The sequence below is a fragment of the Syngnathus typhle genome, linkage group LG13 (assembly GCF_033458585.1).
Source record: "Syngnathus typhle isolate RoL2023-S1 ecotype Sweden linkage group LG13, RoL_Styp_1.0, whole genome shotgun sequence".
Lineage (NCBI taxonomy): Eukaryota > Metazoa > Chordata > Actinopteri > Syngnathiformes > Syngnathidae > Syngnathus > Syngnathus typhle.
This window is the reverse complement of record NC_083750.1, coordinates 9,956,112-9,973,737: the sequence shown is the minus strand read 5'-3', so window position 1 is coordinate 9,973,737 and position 17,626 is coordinate 9,956,112. Positions and strand designations below refer to the sequence as shown.

Sequence of the window (17,626 nt, the reverse complement as noted above, 5' to 3'; positions counted from 1 at the left end):
AAGCAGGCCCGAAACGGTGAGAGCCGCATGGGGCCGGGGCCGGGACCGACTGACACCGTGTCGGCAACTAACAGAACAACTTTTGTGCTAAACTCCTCGGGACACTATTTTGTTGTTGAGTTCCTTTCAAGCAAATTCAAATACATACGTAACACTTTGTACTTGCTCCATTTTATGACAAAAATCAATCAATCATTTTACTTACCTTGAGATGATTCAAGAGCGATATTCCTTAGAACAGGGGTGTCAAACAAATTTTTTTCGCGGGCCGCATTGTAGTCATAGCTTCTTTCGGAGGGCCGTGATGACTGTCAACCCAAATAAATGTATGAGCACCTCATATTATATAGAGTAGAAGCTACAAAACAAACTGACAAAGAACTCATTTTCAAATCAGATGAATAAAAACTAGTCAAATATTAAAAAAAAAAAAAAAAGGTTAAAAGTGAAGACAATTTGCAATTCTAGTAATGACGTACGAATTTGATTTGTCTTTGCGGGCCACATAAATTGATGTGGCGGGCCGTCTCTGGCCCCCCGGGCCTGGAGTTTGACACCTGTGGTTTACACATTTGACAGTTTTAGTTTTGCGTGTGTGTGTTTTGGGGGGTTTGTATGAATATTGTAGGTGATTATTTCGAGTTGAAATAACTTTTAAGCGGGTGCTGCAATGAGGACCTCCTTAAATTGGTAGTGGACCGAGTAATGCGTTTTTGTTCTGATTCCTAAACTAAAATGCATGTGGTTAAAAATGTAATGGTGGGCAGTTGCAATCCCGCCATTTCAATGTTTGGGTACATTTTCTAACTCGACTTTGATCTAATTCTCCTTCAAGTGTAATTCCACTGTTGATCACTAGATGACAGCGTGTTGTTTTACTTTGAGATGGTGTACGTTTGAAAGATGAAGAAACAGGAATTCTTGTAGCACAGCCTCACCAGCATCCATCCTCTTCTAACTGGAGCTTACTGTAGTTGGAGACCTTCTCTGCCTCTTGCTCGTAATTACGCTGCACAACAGTCGAAATTCAGGTTTGCCAAAAAAAAGCATCAAATGAATCAAAGCGTTCAATTCATTTTTGAAAACAGTTTCGAAACAATTTGCCGTCATTGCGCGAGAGCAGGAGAAATTGTGAGGGAACAGAATGTACCATATTCTTGACCCGTCTGCCTCAGATGCGTGCCGTATATGGAAGTGAATGCTGGACGTGAACGGTGTCATCCGCCGTGTCAACGCGTTTACATGGCAGTCGCTGCAGCGGAGCGGTGCGAGCGGCACATATGCATTCGGGGAGAAAATTGTGAAATGACAGATTCCGGGTGTGATACTGAGGGAATGACTAACCAAATAGGAGGGGCGCTCCAGGCTGTTAAGCTTTTGAAAAAGCAGTTTGCACGTTACTTTATCTTGTCAATCAGATTCCTGGAAGCGAAGAGGTGACTGATAACTTGAATTAATTATTTTCTTTGCATGCATGTGTTAATTCATGTTAATTTATGTCCCTTACAGGCCCAAGCCAGAATATCCCGAGTAAAGCGCCACCTCTGGCACCCAGATCACCACACCACTCGCTTTGCATATATTTATATCCAATGAAAGACTTTTATTTATTTTTTTATTTTTTCTAATCCTGTTGGAACAAGAACTGACTGCCAAATTTGATTTTTAAATGTACTTTTTAAGCTCTTCCTGTTTCGCCACTCAACTGAAACATGGAGCGGTGTTTAGGATTTGAAAGTAACAGATTAAATTCTCTTAAGTAAATTAAAAACAAGTCACAGTTCAACTAGTAGCACAATGTTAATATTCGTATCACTTGGAAAGCAAAAATGAGAACGACAACGTTCAGAAAGCAGTTGCTATGGATCGAGGAATTAATTATACATGGCTACAAATGACAAAATTGTGTTTTGGGATTTTTTTTTTCCACCGACGCTGAATGATGGATCACCCGATGATTTTCAAACTGCAAATTTGGGATGATGGTCCCCCTTTCAGTTTTTCAAAAGATTACACAAAAAATACTGAATCCTTTTGACCTCGTAACATTGCAAGTAACTTTTTTTCCCCACTGATGTTTTTCTTTAATTTAGAAGTAAACAATGTACAAAGAAAACGATAAGATTGGGGAGGTTCACATTTTGAATTTAACGACTGAGATGAATTCAATTTTCCACAAAAATCTAATTATTGAAATGCAAGTGTAACATACAGTAGCCTATTTTATTGAGCAACTGTCAAGAAATCTTCAGATAAAAAAAAACTACATTCAAATTCAAGCACACCATGTTCAGTATCTCTGAATCTAGTTGATCTGAACCTCCCGAAAAAACTTTTTTTTTTTTTGGTCACAGACAGCTCTCAACCGACGGCGATTCTTCTCATTACCCGGCCGGCTCTCAAGAATTGCCCAAGTGAGCAATCGGCGTTAAACACTCCGACAAATCCAACTTCTCGGATGAGAGGAACGACATTTGTGTGATGAGCAGAGAAACAGCAAGAAGTTCTAACAAGGAAAAGCCTGCCAGGTGGCGAACTGGCTGCACCAACGGAACGCACAATCTGTCTGCTTCTCCTTCCAAACCATTGACAGCTGCCATCACCAGCCTTGCACACTCGCACTCGGTGGCTCCTCAGCTCGCGGCCCATCCCTCTTTAGTGTTTCCTGCTAACCTCGGAGACAGGGTCACCTGGCCCCCTTCGACGCCCGTCTGTGGGGTCCTGCTGGCCCCCTGGAGACCTGCCTGCTCGGCTAACAAAGGTCTGGCCAAGCTCCTTTATGACGCCAAGCAAAGGGGGTATCCCTTGACCCCTTTGGTTTTTTTTCCCGCGTATTAGAGTGAGGTATCACAAATGAGCCGGGGCGCTTTTTGATCCGTTTTTTGATGGCGTTTTATCGTCAGGTTGGCGCCAGATGGAGCCGCATCCCGTTCTCTGTATCTCAATTGGAAGCATACGATTGATTGTAGCTAGTAGCGTGTCTTGTGCGTGACAATCTGAATTTTAAGATGAAGGTAAAGCGGGGCGGCTCTCGATTGGTTTGAACTGCTTGATTTTCACACTTCAAATGAAGGCCGACGCCGCACTGCATTTTTAAATGATCCGCGCGATGGCTCCGGAATTTACCGATGGAAAGCAAAAATGTAAGTATTTTATTTGCGGGCTATTTTCCAATGGTCTGATGTCATTTCAAAGAACTATCGCTGGTCGTAAAATGATGTCTTAGAACAATTTGTTAATCTATCAATTTGCTATTTGAGATTAGAGGTGCAACAAGTAATCAACAACTAATCCATTTTCAAATTCAGATCATTACTTTGAAACTCGATGAATCGTTTCAGTATCATTTGACTAAATATTTTATTCTCACTTTTAGAATGCTTCTTCCTCCGCATTTTTCAACCGAGTCTCACCACTCCGATTTCAAAATATTCCAAAAATGTAAGCATCGAGGGCTATTATTTTTCTCATTCCAACAATTCAAAGTTATTCCACAATTTGTTTTCACCTCAAATTTCCTGATGACACACCCAGCAGATTCAAATAATTCCTTCGATTCAAAATGTCCAGTCACCTTGGGAATGATTTTCAACATTACCACGATTCACACACACCAAATTGTTGTTTTGTTTTTTTTCCAGAAGTTTAATAAATGCAAGCAGTGATGTAAATAGATAGAAAAGAGATATCAAATTCGAATTGGGTATAAAACGCCTCCTAGATTGTAGCAGGCCCAGGAGATATTTTGTTTTACTGGGGCAGACAAAGAACCTTGCAGTTTTAGAGTCTTTTCAGCCACTGGGCAAAGCCAATTGCACAGAAGCTAAACGATAGAGAGAGTTGCACAAATCTAGCATTGCGACGGGGCTAAAAATAAAACCTGGCAAAGTTATTCTGATCCCTTATTGGTCCCATAGTTTGATTTCACATTTAGCATTTGCATTCCCCTCCGCGTAAACATTTCATTCTTCCCCCTTGCTGCGGCACAATGAGACTTGAGTGACTTTGGCAGCAGATTTTTGGATGGCTGCTCCCGAATCCACCAGTGTATGTTATCAGCAGGTAAACAAGCTTTCCAACAAAGCCATAATGGCGCGGCAAGCGGGCATAAAGAGGCTCATCTCAAAAAGCTATACAAGCCATCAAAGCTTGTGTCATTTGCTCGACACCACGCTGCAGCTGCAAAAAAAAAAAAAAAAAACTCCAGTGGAAATCACCCGCCTATTTCCAGACACTTCAAAACTATTTGTATCGGTTTGCGTATATACTCGTCAACGTAAGCCGGCAGATTACAAATATAAGACAAGGCCGTTTTTAATGTTTGCTTTTGTTTCGCAGCGGGGAATCAAAAAGGGTGTCACGCGCTACATTAACGTGATTTGTGCAACAAGCTATTTGAATAATTATTTTCCACACTTGCGTCTATATTTGGAAGGATTAACCGTGTGCGATTCAACTTCATGTGGAAAGAATTTGGCAAGTTGAAACAGAGGGGGGGGGGGGGGGGCGGGGGTAACTTGAATGTTTTACCAGATACAGCACCAAATTAAAAGAAGGCCAAAATTCCAATCACTTAGCTATTTATATGAGATTTCTTTTTTTAATTCTTTTTATGGATTTGCTCATTTTGATTCAAATCATAGACATAAAAGCTATATTAACAAGACATTTGCCCAACATTAAAAGCCTTCCTAATACAAAAAAAGATTTTTAGGGGGACAATTTTCTACTCATGCTACTTTTTTTTCTGAGATTTTTTTCTCTGTAGTTCTCAAACATCATCTAAACTTGACTTAAAACGCAAAGACGGATCCACTTTTCATCTCGTTAGCCACACTCGACGTTCGCCGCCAAACTTTTCTGCAAATGTGCCTTTTGGGTACGACACAAACCTACGCACTTTTCTCCTTTGCGAGGGAGTCTCAAAAGCTCCCCTTTCACGCAGCTAATTAGCCATAAAACGCCGCCATCACTTGGTGACAATTTCCAATCCCGAACCGATAAATGTGTTGAAATTTCAAATGCATGCGGATGCGTGTGTTACTAATAGCGATTATGTGGGTTGAGGAGAAAAAGAAAGAAAGGGAAAAGGAAAAAAAAAAAAAACTCAAGCAGGCTTCCAGTCATATTTCGTCGACATTTCATCACACATTTAATCTGGCCCTGTCTAAGATTTCCTCCTCAACCTGTAGTCGAGGCACAATGGCGGATGAGATTATGAAGCATGTCTGTTAAAGCATGTCTGTTTGATCATCATTGTGTTTAGGTGAACTTCTCCACTTGACAGCAGATATGTAACCTAATCTCTCTCTCAGGCAATGAATAGGGCGGAAATGTGACGGCATTAAGTCGATTTCCTCCTAGCTTTGCACTTTCAGCCTTAATTCCCCTTGGCTCTTCTTCTTCCAAACGCTGGCATTCATTTAGATTTCAAAAATATAAAAATGTTACGTGAAGGCTTTTCATTCATCTGTCATTTGAAGTTCACGCATGTATTTACCCCCCCTTCCCCCCCCTCTTCCAAACAATGCTTGTTTATTTACAGCCGCATCTATCTCGCAGAGTGTCAGGGAATCAAATAAAACTTGTGTATTATCTGCAAACAGCGGATGATGCGCGTGACAAAAGGGCGAGATTTGACATTCTTTGCGAATCAGCGCCGACATCGTCTTGATATTTGCCGTGCGCTCGTCTAAATCTTCATTTAGCGTCAGCAGCCCGCATGTTGACATGGGGACAAAAGGCAGTGTGGTGTTTCTTTGCATTGGCCCATTTAAAGCTGAATTCAACAGACCTGACCTGATCTGATCAAATGACATTGAGATGGCTGAAGTTGTATCAGACATTCTGAGAATGACGGTAACCCAGGCAGGTTAGATGTTTTGTTGTGAAAGCAGAAGCTTTACTTCATTTGGTGCCATGATGGCATCGAGGCTTTAATTTGAAATACTGTGTTTTCTTAAAATGGAAATACAATGAAAGCAGCAGGGGCCATAGCATTGAACCCTGCGGAACACCGTACGAAAAAAGATCGTAAACTTACAATAAAGTAAAAGTTGTCTGATTGTATCAAATAAGTCAACTTTCACTTTTTTTTTTTAAGAATGTTCTGTTTGAATAAAGGAATGGAACATTTTTGAATTCATTAAGTGACAAAATACTCGACAGATGAATCGATGATTAAAATCTTCATTTGCAGCCCTAAATGCTTTACAGAATAATAAATTGAGCATTTCTAAATTTGATTTTGGTTCATTCTTTTTTTCCCCATATTTTATGTTCCATTTTCACCACTCACTATTTAACAGTTTACTTTTGTTCTGAATTATAAGCACATCTTCCTAACAATTTCCATTGTGCTACATTTCCATTTGTTTTCCCTAACGGCATGAAGAAAGTATCTATTTATCTACTGTCGATATTTTTTTAAGCGATTTAAATCGGTTACAAACAATACAGAAGCTCAAAGGCGCCCGCTATGGTGTCCAGTCCATTCTCCTCTCTAGCCAATTAAAAGCTGGCCTGCGCCGAGGAGGGGTCGTCAAGTGTTTTCGGGGAGAAGGTTTCAGTGGAAACGGGCGCACATGGCAACACGGCATCCAATTCAGCCTGACGAGAGCGACTCCAGGCGGCACCGAGCTCAGCAGGGGGTTGTAAACATTTACACTAAGAGCCTGTCCAGTGCACATGCTCGGCGCTTGCCAGCCACCTCGGTATCGAATGTTGTGTTGCATATTTTGTCATTCAGGCCTGTCCCGAAAATGGTAGGAATCACACCATCAATTTAGGAAGGAGCCATCCAAAACGTGACAAGAGGCTTATGCTGAGCGGAGGAAATAGAGCTAAACATTGTTCAAACACCCCGAGACCCACATGGTAAGGGAGCGCTCGGCGGCGAGCTGCGATGCACCCCGCTGTGAACTGGGAAAGTGATGTTGGTGGGCTCGCGTCTCCGTGAGGGCCGCGGCGTTCCCGGGCCCCCCCTGTTTGAAGCCTTATTGAAGTCTGTTGCCTGCAGCCGTGTGCCAACTGCAACGCTTCCTCAAAAGGCAAATGAAATGGATGGGCTATATCGTGCGCCCAATTCCCCCGAGTGTTGGAAAGGTGTGATTAAAGCAATTTGTTATTATAGATGCCCCCCCCAAAGTCACTAAGAATTAGTTTGAAGGCACTTTATGACGCTAAGTAAATGTTCTATTATTATATTACGATGTGGAACTGCAGTTGGGTAAAAGGAAAAACAAGTGCAGCAGCTTAAGAAGCATTTTTAAGAATGTTTTTGTTCTTGTTCCTTCTCCTGAATTAAGTCAACCTGAATTAAGTTAAAGGTAGTGCAAGCATTCCATCTAAAACGCAATAAATTGGGATTTCTCTGCATGAAACACGCAAAAGCGTCTTTGGGATCCATCCTTTATTGTTTCAAAACTCTTCTTTTGCAATACACTCTTTTTTCTTATTACACGTGAGATCTGATGGCCGATGTACAATGACGTCTCCTCATGAAACACGGTCACACACGGTTCCTTTCTACATTTTCTACCAGAAGGTTTGTGCATGATCATCGACGTAATAATAATAATCACGGCAGCTCCGTTTTTTTTTTTTTTGGTTGACTGTTTCATTTTTTTTTCTCAAAGTGCATTTTCAGGATTGCAAAGGTGACTTGTTTGCCCCCCCCCCCCCCCCACTCAGCTCAGCGTTAATAATATACACGTCAGTATTCACAAGAGGACCTGACTGCTTTGCTGTGAGGAACAACTACATTTTGCCACTACGACACTCAAATCAAAGAAAACATATCAATATGCATGCCATGAACATTCCTCCATACACATTTAGAATCATAATAAATGTAATGTATATATTTCTTTCTTTAATTATTTTAGTCATGACAGTATTTTCCACAAATGCTGATAATGCTGAGAACTAATGCCGCTTACATTTTGTTCTGTTTTTACACGCAGGTCATGTGGCTTGATGCCACAGTGTCTAGGGCCACGCCCTAATTATTATGTTAATAGCATTTGGTCCACAAACCCAAATTTAACTTGAAATGAATACAAACAAAACAGAACTTGGAGCAGATGGAGCTTTCGGACTTAAAAATTGCATGATGCTGACATTTTTTTACTTTCAAGTGAAATGTTATGTCTTCAGGGTGCGGTCTGATGGCTACATTTTCTGACACGGTTACTATACTCTTCTGTTCCACGGAACAGCTTTGACTCTGTAGAATTTGGTTCCAAGAGGAACCTTGAACCTGTTCTGGGCCTGGTAAGAGAAGACAGGAAGAATTTTTGTGAGGCCTGACACTCCGCCAAAAAACACGGTTGTGTTTGAAATCATTACATCATTTTATTTATTGCCTATCTTATGTATCGAACTACCTTTTGCCATGAATACTGCACAAATAATAAAACAAACATTGTATCATTATAAGATGAGTATATTTTATGGAAATAAATCAAACCGAGCACTTATGATATGTCGCTCGACTTCATTTAAGGGTTTTTTCGCACCCCGGCTGATTAAACAATGCCCTGGAAATGGAAAATCTTTTTTCTGTCTCGGCACAAAGCGGCATGTGATTTTGATTTTCCAGACTACTTTCCAAGCCACATTGTGGAATATATAGGCGCTCGGAAATTGCAAAGTCAGGATATAGTAGCTAGGGAGTGATTCCGAACAAAGCCAACAAAATAGAATTTCCACCTTAAAGAGGGCTAAATACCTTCTTAGCCTGGCAATACTCCTTCTCCATCACCTTTCCGAGCACCCACGGTCGCCTTGATGTCCCCGAGGCTACACAAGCACGACATGCACACTTGTTAGACACATGCATTTATTTAAAAAAAGGAAAAAAAAGTAAGGCCTGTTTCCAAAGCCCTGACTCTAACCTGGTTTGAGGTCCAGCGCCGTAAGTGACTCCGAGTGCAGGAAGTAGAGCGTCGGGCCGACAGTGAAAAGCACGTAGTTGTCGTGTCTTTCATCCAGGATGATGAGAACCAAATCGCCTACCTGGAAACTAAACACAAGACGGCATGAAGACAATTATGGCATCAAGTGCATCATTCCGGCATCTTCGTTGAAAGCGTCGACTTTTGGGGACATTTTTATTTTGTTCACTTACTCTCTGATGGCAATTTTTTCAGAATGCCGCGAGGACACAGAAGACATGCTTTGAGACATCTAAAAAGAAGAAAAAGCTATTTCAAATCCATATTTATCTATATTTTGTACATCTGCTGTGTTTTAAACGCTTCAGTTCAACTAAAGGCAAAAAGGATTTAGAGTCTTTGATGCTACTGCCACCTAACGGAAAAGCTTGAGCATAGCAGCAAAGGCAGACTGACCAGTCTTTGGCTGAGCCGCTTGTTCTCTTCCTCCTTCATGTGTAAAGTCTGAAAGAGATCATTGATGACATTGCTTAGACCACACAAATAAATAATCTGTCATTGCACGTTGAAAGAAGAGCAACTTTTGAGTGATTTTCTTTCTATTTTTCAAACTTAACTGAAATGAACCATTTGGTGGAAGTGACGCTAATGCTACGCTAATTAGGTGCGTGTAAATAAATACCCTCTCAAGCAGAAGTATCCTCTGCTTTTCCTCAGACATCAAGATGTTGTCACTAAACACAAAAACAAGTCGAAGCAAGGTATGCAGGCATCCGTGACGGGATTCTTTCCGATTTCTTTTGATTTGTGTCTCGATGAGATGCTTACTGGACTGTCACCATGCTGGCCTCCACAGCCGAGTCGACGTCCCCGTCGTCCCTTAAGGTGGCCACCGAGGCTAGTCTGTCCCCGTCGGCCACGACCACGGACGAGCACGCCCCGCTGACGTCGTGCGCGACAAAGATGGCCGAGGAGGCCAGGGCGGTGCCGCGCAACCGGTTCAGCTCCTCTTCCAGGTGCTTCTTCTCCTGCATCACGCTGGCTCGGTCCTCAGAGAGCGTTTCTATCAGAGCTACGAGCGCAAACAACCAAGTTGGTCGTCCGTTGCTTTTCACGGGAGAACGCGGGAAGCGCTCACCTTTGTCCTTCTCCTGCTGCTGGGTGACGCTCTGCAGCTTTTCGGTGAGCTCGTTGATGATTTGCTCCTTCTTCAGCCTCTCGCGAGTCAGAACAGTGTTGAAGTTTGTCTTATGAATGACACAATGTCATACAGTAAATGTTCTTTGTCATATAAGCAGAGCAACCCAAGTCATGGTAAGAATAGCGCAAGTACAAACCTGTTGTTCGGCTATCAGGGAGGTCTTGAGGTTCTGGATCTCCTCGTTTTTCCTTCTCTCCAGGAGCTCCAGCTGGGTGTGCAGGGAGGTCCTCTCCTGCTGCAGAGCCGAGTCCAGGGAGAGAGGAGCGTCTGCGCGGCTCTCGGCGCACAAGGGTAGCCCGGCGTCGCTGAAAAGCGGAAGGCGCAATTTTTAGATTGCCAACGCACTTGCGATCGGCGACAAAGTTGGCGAAGTAGAAAATGCCATTGTGGTGAATGTGTCAAAACGTTGATTAACCTTGCTAACGACGGCCTGTTGTGAAGCTCATCCTCAAGCTGTCGAATCCGGTCGGTCAGCCTCTTTTGCATCTCCTCATTTTGAAGCTGCAACACTTTCAACGCTTCGTCGGAGGCTTCATCCTCGAGCCTTTTACGTAAAAGCTGGTTTTCAGCCTGCAAATTACTGCTCGCGGTTCTCAAGTCTCGCTCCAGTTCTTGGAAATTCCTAAACTGCAGTTCCTTTTCTTCATTGGCAGCAGACACCTGCTGGTCCAACTCTTGCTTGAGGTTCTTCACTCGGTCTGTGTGGCTCCTGTCAGCATCCTGAGCCTGCTGCTGCAGGGCCGAGAATTCGCTTCGCAACAGAGCCATCTCCTTCTCGTGTCTCTCCACCAGCTCCGAGATGCAGTGGTCCTTCTCAATCTTCAAGAGGCTCTTCACCTGGGCTCGGTCCAACTTGTACTCCTCATTTTTCACCTGGAGTTCTTGTTTAATCTTTGCGAGCTCGTCGTTGAGTACTTGCGTCTGGGCCGCTACCTGGGAACTCACCGCCTCAGCCTGCTGCATCTTGGTCTGCTCTAGTAGGAGCCTCGCCTCCTGGATTTCTGTCTCTTTGAGGGCCAACTCCATCTCCACTTTGCAACGCAGCTCTGCAAGCTCAGCATTGCGAGCCTCGAGATCTTTTATTTGAAGGTCCTTCTCTTTGAGGGCACTGTCATGCTGTTCTGTTGCTTCCTTTAGCTTGGCCATGGTGTCAGCAGCAACCTGATCCAAAGCCTCCTGATGCTCCTTGGTGAGGTCACCCAGCTCTGCCGTGTGTTCCGCCTTCAATCTGTCCTCAAGCTCCGTCAAGTGCGCCTGTGCCTCAGCCTCCAGTTCCTGCCTAATCTTCTGCTGGCCAAGTTCGATCTGGAAATGCAAATTCTCCAGCTGACTTTGCAGAGAGTCCCTACAAGCCAAGAGTTTCTGTAACTCGCCTTCTCGGTCGCTCAGCAGCTGCTCCGACGTGTTGATCTTCTCTCTCAGGTCGCTCTCTGTTTGGAGCCAAAGCGCCTTGTCGCCCTCCAGCTGGGTGAGTTCTGTTTCCTTGCGCTCCATCAGCCTCTCGAGGTCCAGCATGGCTCGCTGGACATCTCGCACGATATTCTGGTTGACTCGGTTGTCCTCAGTTAGCGAGCGGACCTGCTTCTCATACCCCTGCCGAACGGCCATCATCTCGCTCCGATGCTGCTCTTTCAGCTCCAGCTCAAGCGCCTGGCAGATGTTGTCCACCGTGTCGCGGACCTCTGAGCTCACACTCCTCAGGGCGAAGCCAAAGTCGTTTTGCTCTTTCGAGATCTGACTTCGCAGCCGACACAGGTCGTCCTTCACGCACCTCAGGTTGGAGTGGGACTCCTCGGCGGCCGATCGGTAGCTGTTGATGGCTCGATGGAGCTCGGCGATTCTCGAGTTCTCCCTCTCCAGGGTTGTGGTGTCCTGGATGCGCTTGTTGTCAATGGCGTTGATGACGGATGAATACAAAGACTCCACCATCATTTCGGGGCTGGTCGGGTCACTGATGGGGTTCGGGGAGGTTAGGTTGCCCTCGATCACAAATTCATTGACGGCGGACATAAAGTCCGACTCGGGGCTCTCTGCCAGGGAATCCAGGTCGAGGGACCCGGGCTGCATGACGGCATCCATGTTGGGATGGCCGATGGTCTCAAAGTCAAAGGTCTGCGCGTCGATGCTGTCCGGAGAAAGGTCCTCGGAAGGGGCGGTAACGTGGAGCGGATGCGAGCTGGCTCCTTGCAGGCTGAGAGAGGCGGGAGCGTTGAAGGTTGTGGCCTGGCCACGCGGGCTCGCTGCCGACTGAGGCGTTAAAGCGGTTGACCCGCTGTGTGTGCTCTGGCTACATGACCCCTTCAACGGCAAAACACAGTGACGACAAATCTGATCAAAGCGATTAGTTGCGGCACTTCAAAAATAACATTTGGGATCTTTTGATGATATGTGAAGGTTTTACAAATCCCCACGCTGAATAATGCCACTTTGAAATCTGAACAAGTTACCCTTTGTTCGCTCAGCATGTTCGTGATGGTTTCAGACATGTCGTCCAAACTCTGCGTCGCTTGGACCAGCTTATGGAGCTTCTCCGTGTGCTCTTTCAAGGGATCAAAGTCGCACATTGTCGGGACCCTACCGAGACAACCGATTGAAATGAATTGAACCTATACGATGGTATTTTCACAACAAGGTGAACTGGTAAATAAATGCTTACATGAGGAAAGGCTGCACCTCCACAGGACAGCACAATTTCAAGTACTGCAAGTCATCGAGGGAGACGTCGGGGAGTTCGTCATCGAATCGTCGCGGTTTTCGTGTCTGTGAAGAAATCGAGAGCAGAGTGAGCAAAACCCATTCAGATTTCCAGCTTGAAATGCTCTCGTTCAAGAAACATAAAGCCTTACGCAAAACGATGTCGGAGGCCACGCGTCGAACCCTCGGAACAAGCGGTTTCTCAGGAAAGACTTTCCTGAAAAAAACAAAAGCAAGGTAATGATGTCGATGGATTGTGAGGTCAACGAGTAACAGATGACCCTTACTGAAGAGTTTCCCAAAGTTCTCCCTTTTGAACTTCTCTGCCTCATACAGTTGTTTGCCGTCTTTCACAAGTGCATAGGCCCACTGGGGAAGAAAAAAAAAAAAAAGGGCATTGGCAATTTTTCTAATCACAGCCAAGGCAGCAAAAGAATGCGGTGAACATTATTAGGGACCTCTCTGTAGTGTCGCATAAACATTTTCCTCCGGACGACTTCCACCACCGCCAAGCAGTACATCTGCGGCACCGTGCTGAGGGCCTCGACCACGCGCACCCGTTCTAGGAGCTCAGTGAGGAGTCGCAGCAGAGCTTGAAGCTTCTCGCCATCCTGGTCCGCGTGGAGCATCACGTAGCAGCACCATCTGTTGCAAAGGTTAAGACGACGGGTCGTAAAAAAAACAAGCACGGAGCGAACGGAAAGCACGAGGGGCATTTACTTGAGTCGGACTTGAAGGTTGTTTGCGAGCTCCTGTTTGGCAGTGGTGCACTTCTTTTTGATGTCCAGCAGCTTCCTGTGGTTGTTCAACATGATCATCAGCTGGTTGGTGTGACTCAGACACAAGTCGGGCAGAACCGATGTGTCCTTCAGGTTTTCAGCCCGCTTCTGATTGGCTAAAAATCCCTGTAAGAGATCCAGAGGAGCATTTATACATATCTGACTGGCCAGCTGATTATTAAAAAAAAAAAAAACAACATCAACCATTGTGCTATTTCGAAGTTGACGCTTATTGTCATTAATCCACTCGACACACCTGAGCAAGTTCCTTTTGTTCATTGACCAGCTTCTTGCAGCTCGCAATCATCTGGTCGAGCGCGTATAAGCGGTCCTCCAGCCCCTTGATCGCTTTCATGTTTTGATTATCCAATTTGGTGATGGTGTCGCGACAGTCTGCTAGGAAAGGTTGAAGGAGCCGCGGGTCAAGCTGTCGGGAAGAAGAATGCCAAGTGTTTCTTTTTTCAAGCCACCGCACATTTGTGATGCCCCCCTCCCCCTCAATAAAAAACACCGGCTCACCCTGTTAATGGATTCGAAGCATTTCCTAACGACAGTCTCGACGTCGTTAGGTCGATCCTGCACGTTGATCCAGTCCAGCAGTGTGACATTGATTTGGGGCATGTCGTCAGACATGGGGATGTCTTCGTCCGGCAGCGCGGCTCGAAGCATTCCGCTGTCCCTCATTTGACGTGGGTCTCTCTCAGCAGCACCTTCGCTTTTGGACGTCTCGGTTGAACCTCGTAGCTTGAGGCCCCGCTGTGCATCTTGGGCACATAGTACCGACTCGGTGGATTTTTCTCCTTCCGTCTCGTCGGAATCTTTCTCCGGGGTGGAGGCGGACTTCTTTGTGTGCTCTCGATGACTGTGTCTCGTCAAACATTCCAGCAGAGGTATCCTGGCCATCACGGAGACCGCTGTTCCCAGCCTGTCAAGTTGTTTTAAGATCCAGCAGTTAACTTCTTTTTACACTTGTATGACAGGAAACCCAACACAGTTAATTAAATATACAGTACTACAGATATAAATATACAGTACAGAAATTCGGTGCTTGATTGTGCGTACTACTTCCCCAGTGGTGACACTTACTTTGTCAGTTTAAACTTAATTTCTTCCAGATTGTGTTGGTAGGTGGAGTAGGCCGTGTCAAATTTCACGAGTAGCTTCTGGTAGGACAGCGTGCAATCGTCCAGGTTGGCCATGATGGCGGCCCAGCCTTGGTGCTGGAGGTGTTCGTCATGAACCAAACGTTCACAGAACGAGCTAAGCTTGTTGGCAACTTCAAACATTTCCTGCGCGGGAAGCAGAACACATCACGTCACTCACAAATGGCATGTCAAAGATACAGCACCGTTTCCATTAAAAAAAAAAAAAGTGATGTCTAGAATCCCGTTGTATTATACATGGGTACAGGCTTTTTTCCAGCATTGACATGCCATTTTTAGGGTGCGTATTATACATGGGGGCGCATTATACATGGAAAAAAACGGTAGTTCCGGATGTACTCCACGGTCAATTACCAGAGCGAGTTGTGTTCGAGAGGCAACGGTGTGAAAGACAGCTGGCATCAGCAGCGACTCTTCCACCTTCACCTGAATCTCACTCTCAATGGAGAAGGCGGTTTTGGGAATGGTTGGATCCCGGTCGGACAAGATCATCTCCTTGTTGAACAGGAATATGGGATTGGTTTCCTGGAGGCAAACGGCAACAAATTGGGAGTCAAAACAATGTTATTACTGTACCGGTACTCGGGAAGTGCAGCCTTTTATTGCAACGTAATTTGAACACATTAGGACAAAGATTGAGGATTTTAGAATTTTACTGCAGGTTGGATCAAAGCAGTCTTGTCTCAACAGCTGGTGCGAAAAATAAAATGAAAATCGACTTACAGTGCCAGCACTGTAGCTGCAGACACGTCGCTCCGCAGCCATACATTCCCCTCCATTGACAACAAGGACTTGATGTTGAATTGAAATCTTATATTTCGCCTGGATGGCATGTTTAAGCTCCAGTACACTGGGAAAGAAAACATTGTCAAAAATGGCTGGAAGACTAGCGCTTTCGGCTGCTCAGTGGCCGTTTTGCTCACGTTTGGACAGCGAGATCGGTGTCAAATGTCAGCGTGCTGCCATTGTTAACCTGGAACACATACAACTTCATGTTGAATCGGCCGCTGGTCTCTGCACTTGTTCATTTAGTCTTTCAAAGCCACCCTGCAAAGAACAAAAGCACACAAATGAAACACATCCTCTTAGTTGACAGTTCTCTATGTCATAAAGAAAGGGAATCATTTAGCCACAACATCAATTCTCAGCTGCATGCAACCCGCTTTCCTCAACGTTGAGATCCATAAAGAGGATTGGCCTTTGAAATGCCTTTATGTCTATGAACTACACGCTCTTACATGTTTGAAGTGCTTTTAAGCTCACTTCATTAAAAGTCAAAGTCAGCTTTATTGGCAATCCCTTCATATTAAGAAACAACTGCATGTTAAAAATCTTGGGACTCATCTATTATTTTTGGGAGTGATAAAAGCAACTGGGATAGAAGTCGGGATCATTATGCTACAAAAACACCAATTGCATTTTTTATGCGAAATATTATTTAAACGCCACAAAAGGTTGTGTTTACACAACAGGTAATAATGTTTCTGGGGCATTTTTCCCCCAGATTAAAGGCGAGTACCATTGTAAACTGAAGAAATTCATTTACCCAATAATTCGCTGATGACGGGCACAATTACGCACGACTCACCTTCAACTTTCGGTCACATTTGTGGGTTAAGAATACTAAAAAGAAGACAAATCACCAGTCATTAATCTCGAGGCCCTTCAGTTGAAGGGGGTCAGATAAGGGACAACGGATTGTCATGTATTTCCCCCTTTTTGTCCGTGTGCGTAAAAAGCCTGCCTTTGTGGATATGTCAATTCTCCTTCAGTTAACTCCTGTTCTTTTCCACAACTGAAGAGTGCCATTGGATAGCCAGAATGTAATTATACCCCTGCTAACGGCGCTAAGTAGCCATTAGCCAAATTAAAACTGATGTTAAACAATAAAACAAGAGGACATTACCAGTTATATGTGTGTATTTGTATGTATGTGACATTCCACGATAGAATTAATGACCCAAAACGGAATGTCTTACCTCACTTTATCCGCATCTCCCGCTGTTGGTCTCCACCTTAGCTAAGGCGAGTGGGCTAGCTAACAAGCTAGCAAGCGAGCTCAGTCGCGTTACTTTGGCAAACATAGAGCTAACTTAGCACCACTAGCTTGAAGGCGCGGCTGTTGATGACAGTCATTGTGAGCGAGGACTAGTGATCGTGAGCAGCATTGTCGTTTTAAAAAGAGGTTTAATGGTTCTAATATCCAACCCTGGGTGATGTAACAATCAGCCACTGGGTTTAACCGTTGTTTATACCGAAGAGCTAACTAGGCTAACAGCCTCGCTCGCTCTGTTTTGTTGTTGTCATCTCCTGTGGGCGGTTCGTAAACGATTGGCTCTTTGCTTATTCGGGAGGATTGCACATCACTTTGATAAGCTTTCATAAATGAGTGAGAATAAAAGGTGAATATTTATGTACAATCAAATAATGTTCAAGAAAAGTAAAAATAAAATCCGTTGAACTGGTGATCAAATGTCGTCTAGATTTGATTCAATTTTCTATTTCACCAAAGAGCAAAAGGTGTTTGTTTTTGTAGAGATACTATTAATTCTTTATAAATTAATGTATATAAACAATGTCCAATAGACAAAACATCCGATTTTTTTTTCTTTATCAGATACGTGCTTTGCTGTAACACGAGGAGCGGTGTGGTTAAAGTGGCCTGCATTGACGTCACATGAATAATTATAAACAGATTCGGTACTAGTTTTATAATGAAATTAGAAAATGCAATTTCGAAAAATATAGAAGTAGTAGCAGGACAAATGTGTGCGAGTAATAAAATAAAATAATTATGAGAAAGTTAATGGTGTAGAATAGGGGTGTCCAAACTACGGCTTGAGCACTTCTCAGTTTCCACACTAGATGGAGCCCGCCACACAAAGCGGCGAG

General features: G+C 44.3%; 1 protein-coding gene across 1 annotated transcript; it reads right to left on the bottom strand.

Moving 5' to 3' along the window:
- Positions 1–7,396: 7,396 nt before the first annotated feature.
- rb1cc1 (RB1-inducible coiled-coil 1) lies at positions 7,397–17,052 on the bottom strand. Its single transcript, XM_061295375.1, has 23 exons — positions 16,714–17,052; positions 15,658–15,781; positions 15,458–15,584; positions 15,089–15,259; positions 14,658–14,860; positions 14,091–14,496; positions 13,828–13,998; positions 13,513–13,697; positions 13,251–13,437; positions 13,080–13,161; positions 12,945–13,009; positions 12,755–12,858; positions 12,546–12,672; positions 10,514–12,396; positions 10,235–10,403; positions 10,036–10,144; positions 9,726–9,969; positions 9,580–9,631; positions 9,354–9,401; positions 9,131–9,189; positions 8,898–9,025; positions 8,732–8,802; positions 7,397–8,271 (listed from the first exon to the last, which is right to left on the bottom strand). The coding sequence occupies exons 2-23, from the start codon at positions 15,726–15,728 to the stop codon at positions 8,194–8,196; spliced, it is 4,740 nt and encodes a 1,579-aa protein (XP_061151359.1). The 5' UTR covers positions 15,729–15,781; positions 16,714–17,052; the 3' UTR covers positions 7,397–8,193.
- Between the last annotated feature and the right edge of the window lie 574 nt (positions 17,053–17,626).

Bases quoted from the DNA above. Each gene is read 5' to 3' on its own strand.
- rb1cc1 (XM_061295375.1), bottom strand. From the start codon at position 15,728: ATGAAGTTGTATGTGTTCCAGGTTAACAATGGCAGCACGCTGACATTT. The intron at 15,260-15,457 runs GTAAGTCGATTT...GTTTGCCTCCAG, and splicing joins GCAGCTACAGTGCTGGCACT to GAAACCAATCCCATATTCCT. The intron at 12,673-12,754 runs GTAAGCATTTAT...TTGTCTCGGTAG, and splicing joins GAGGTGCAGCCTTTCCTCAT to GGTCCCGACAATGTGCGACT.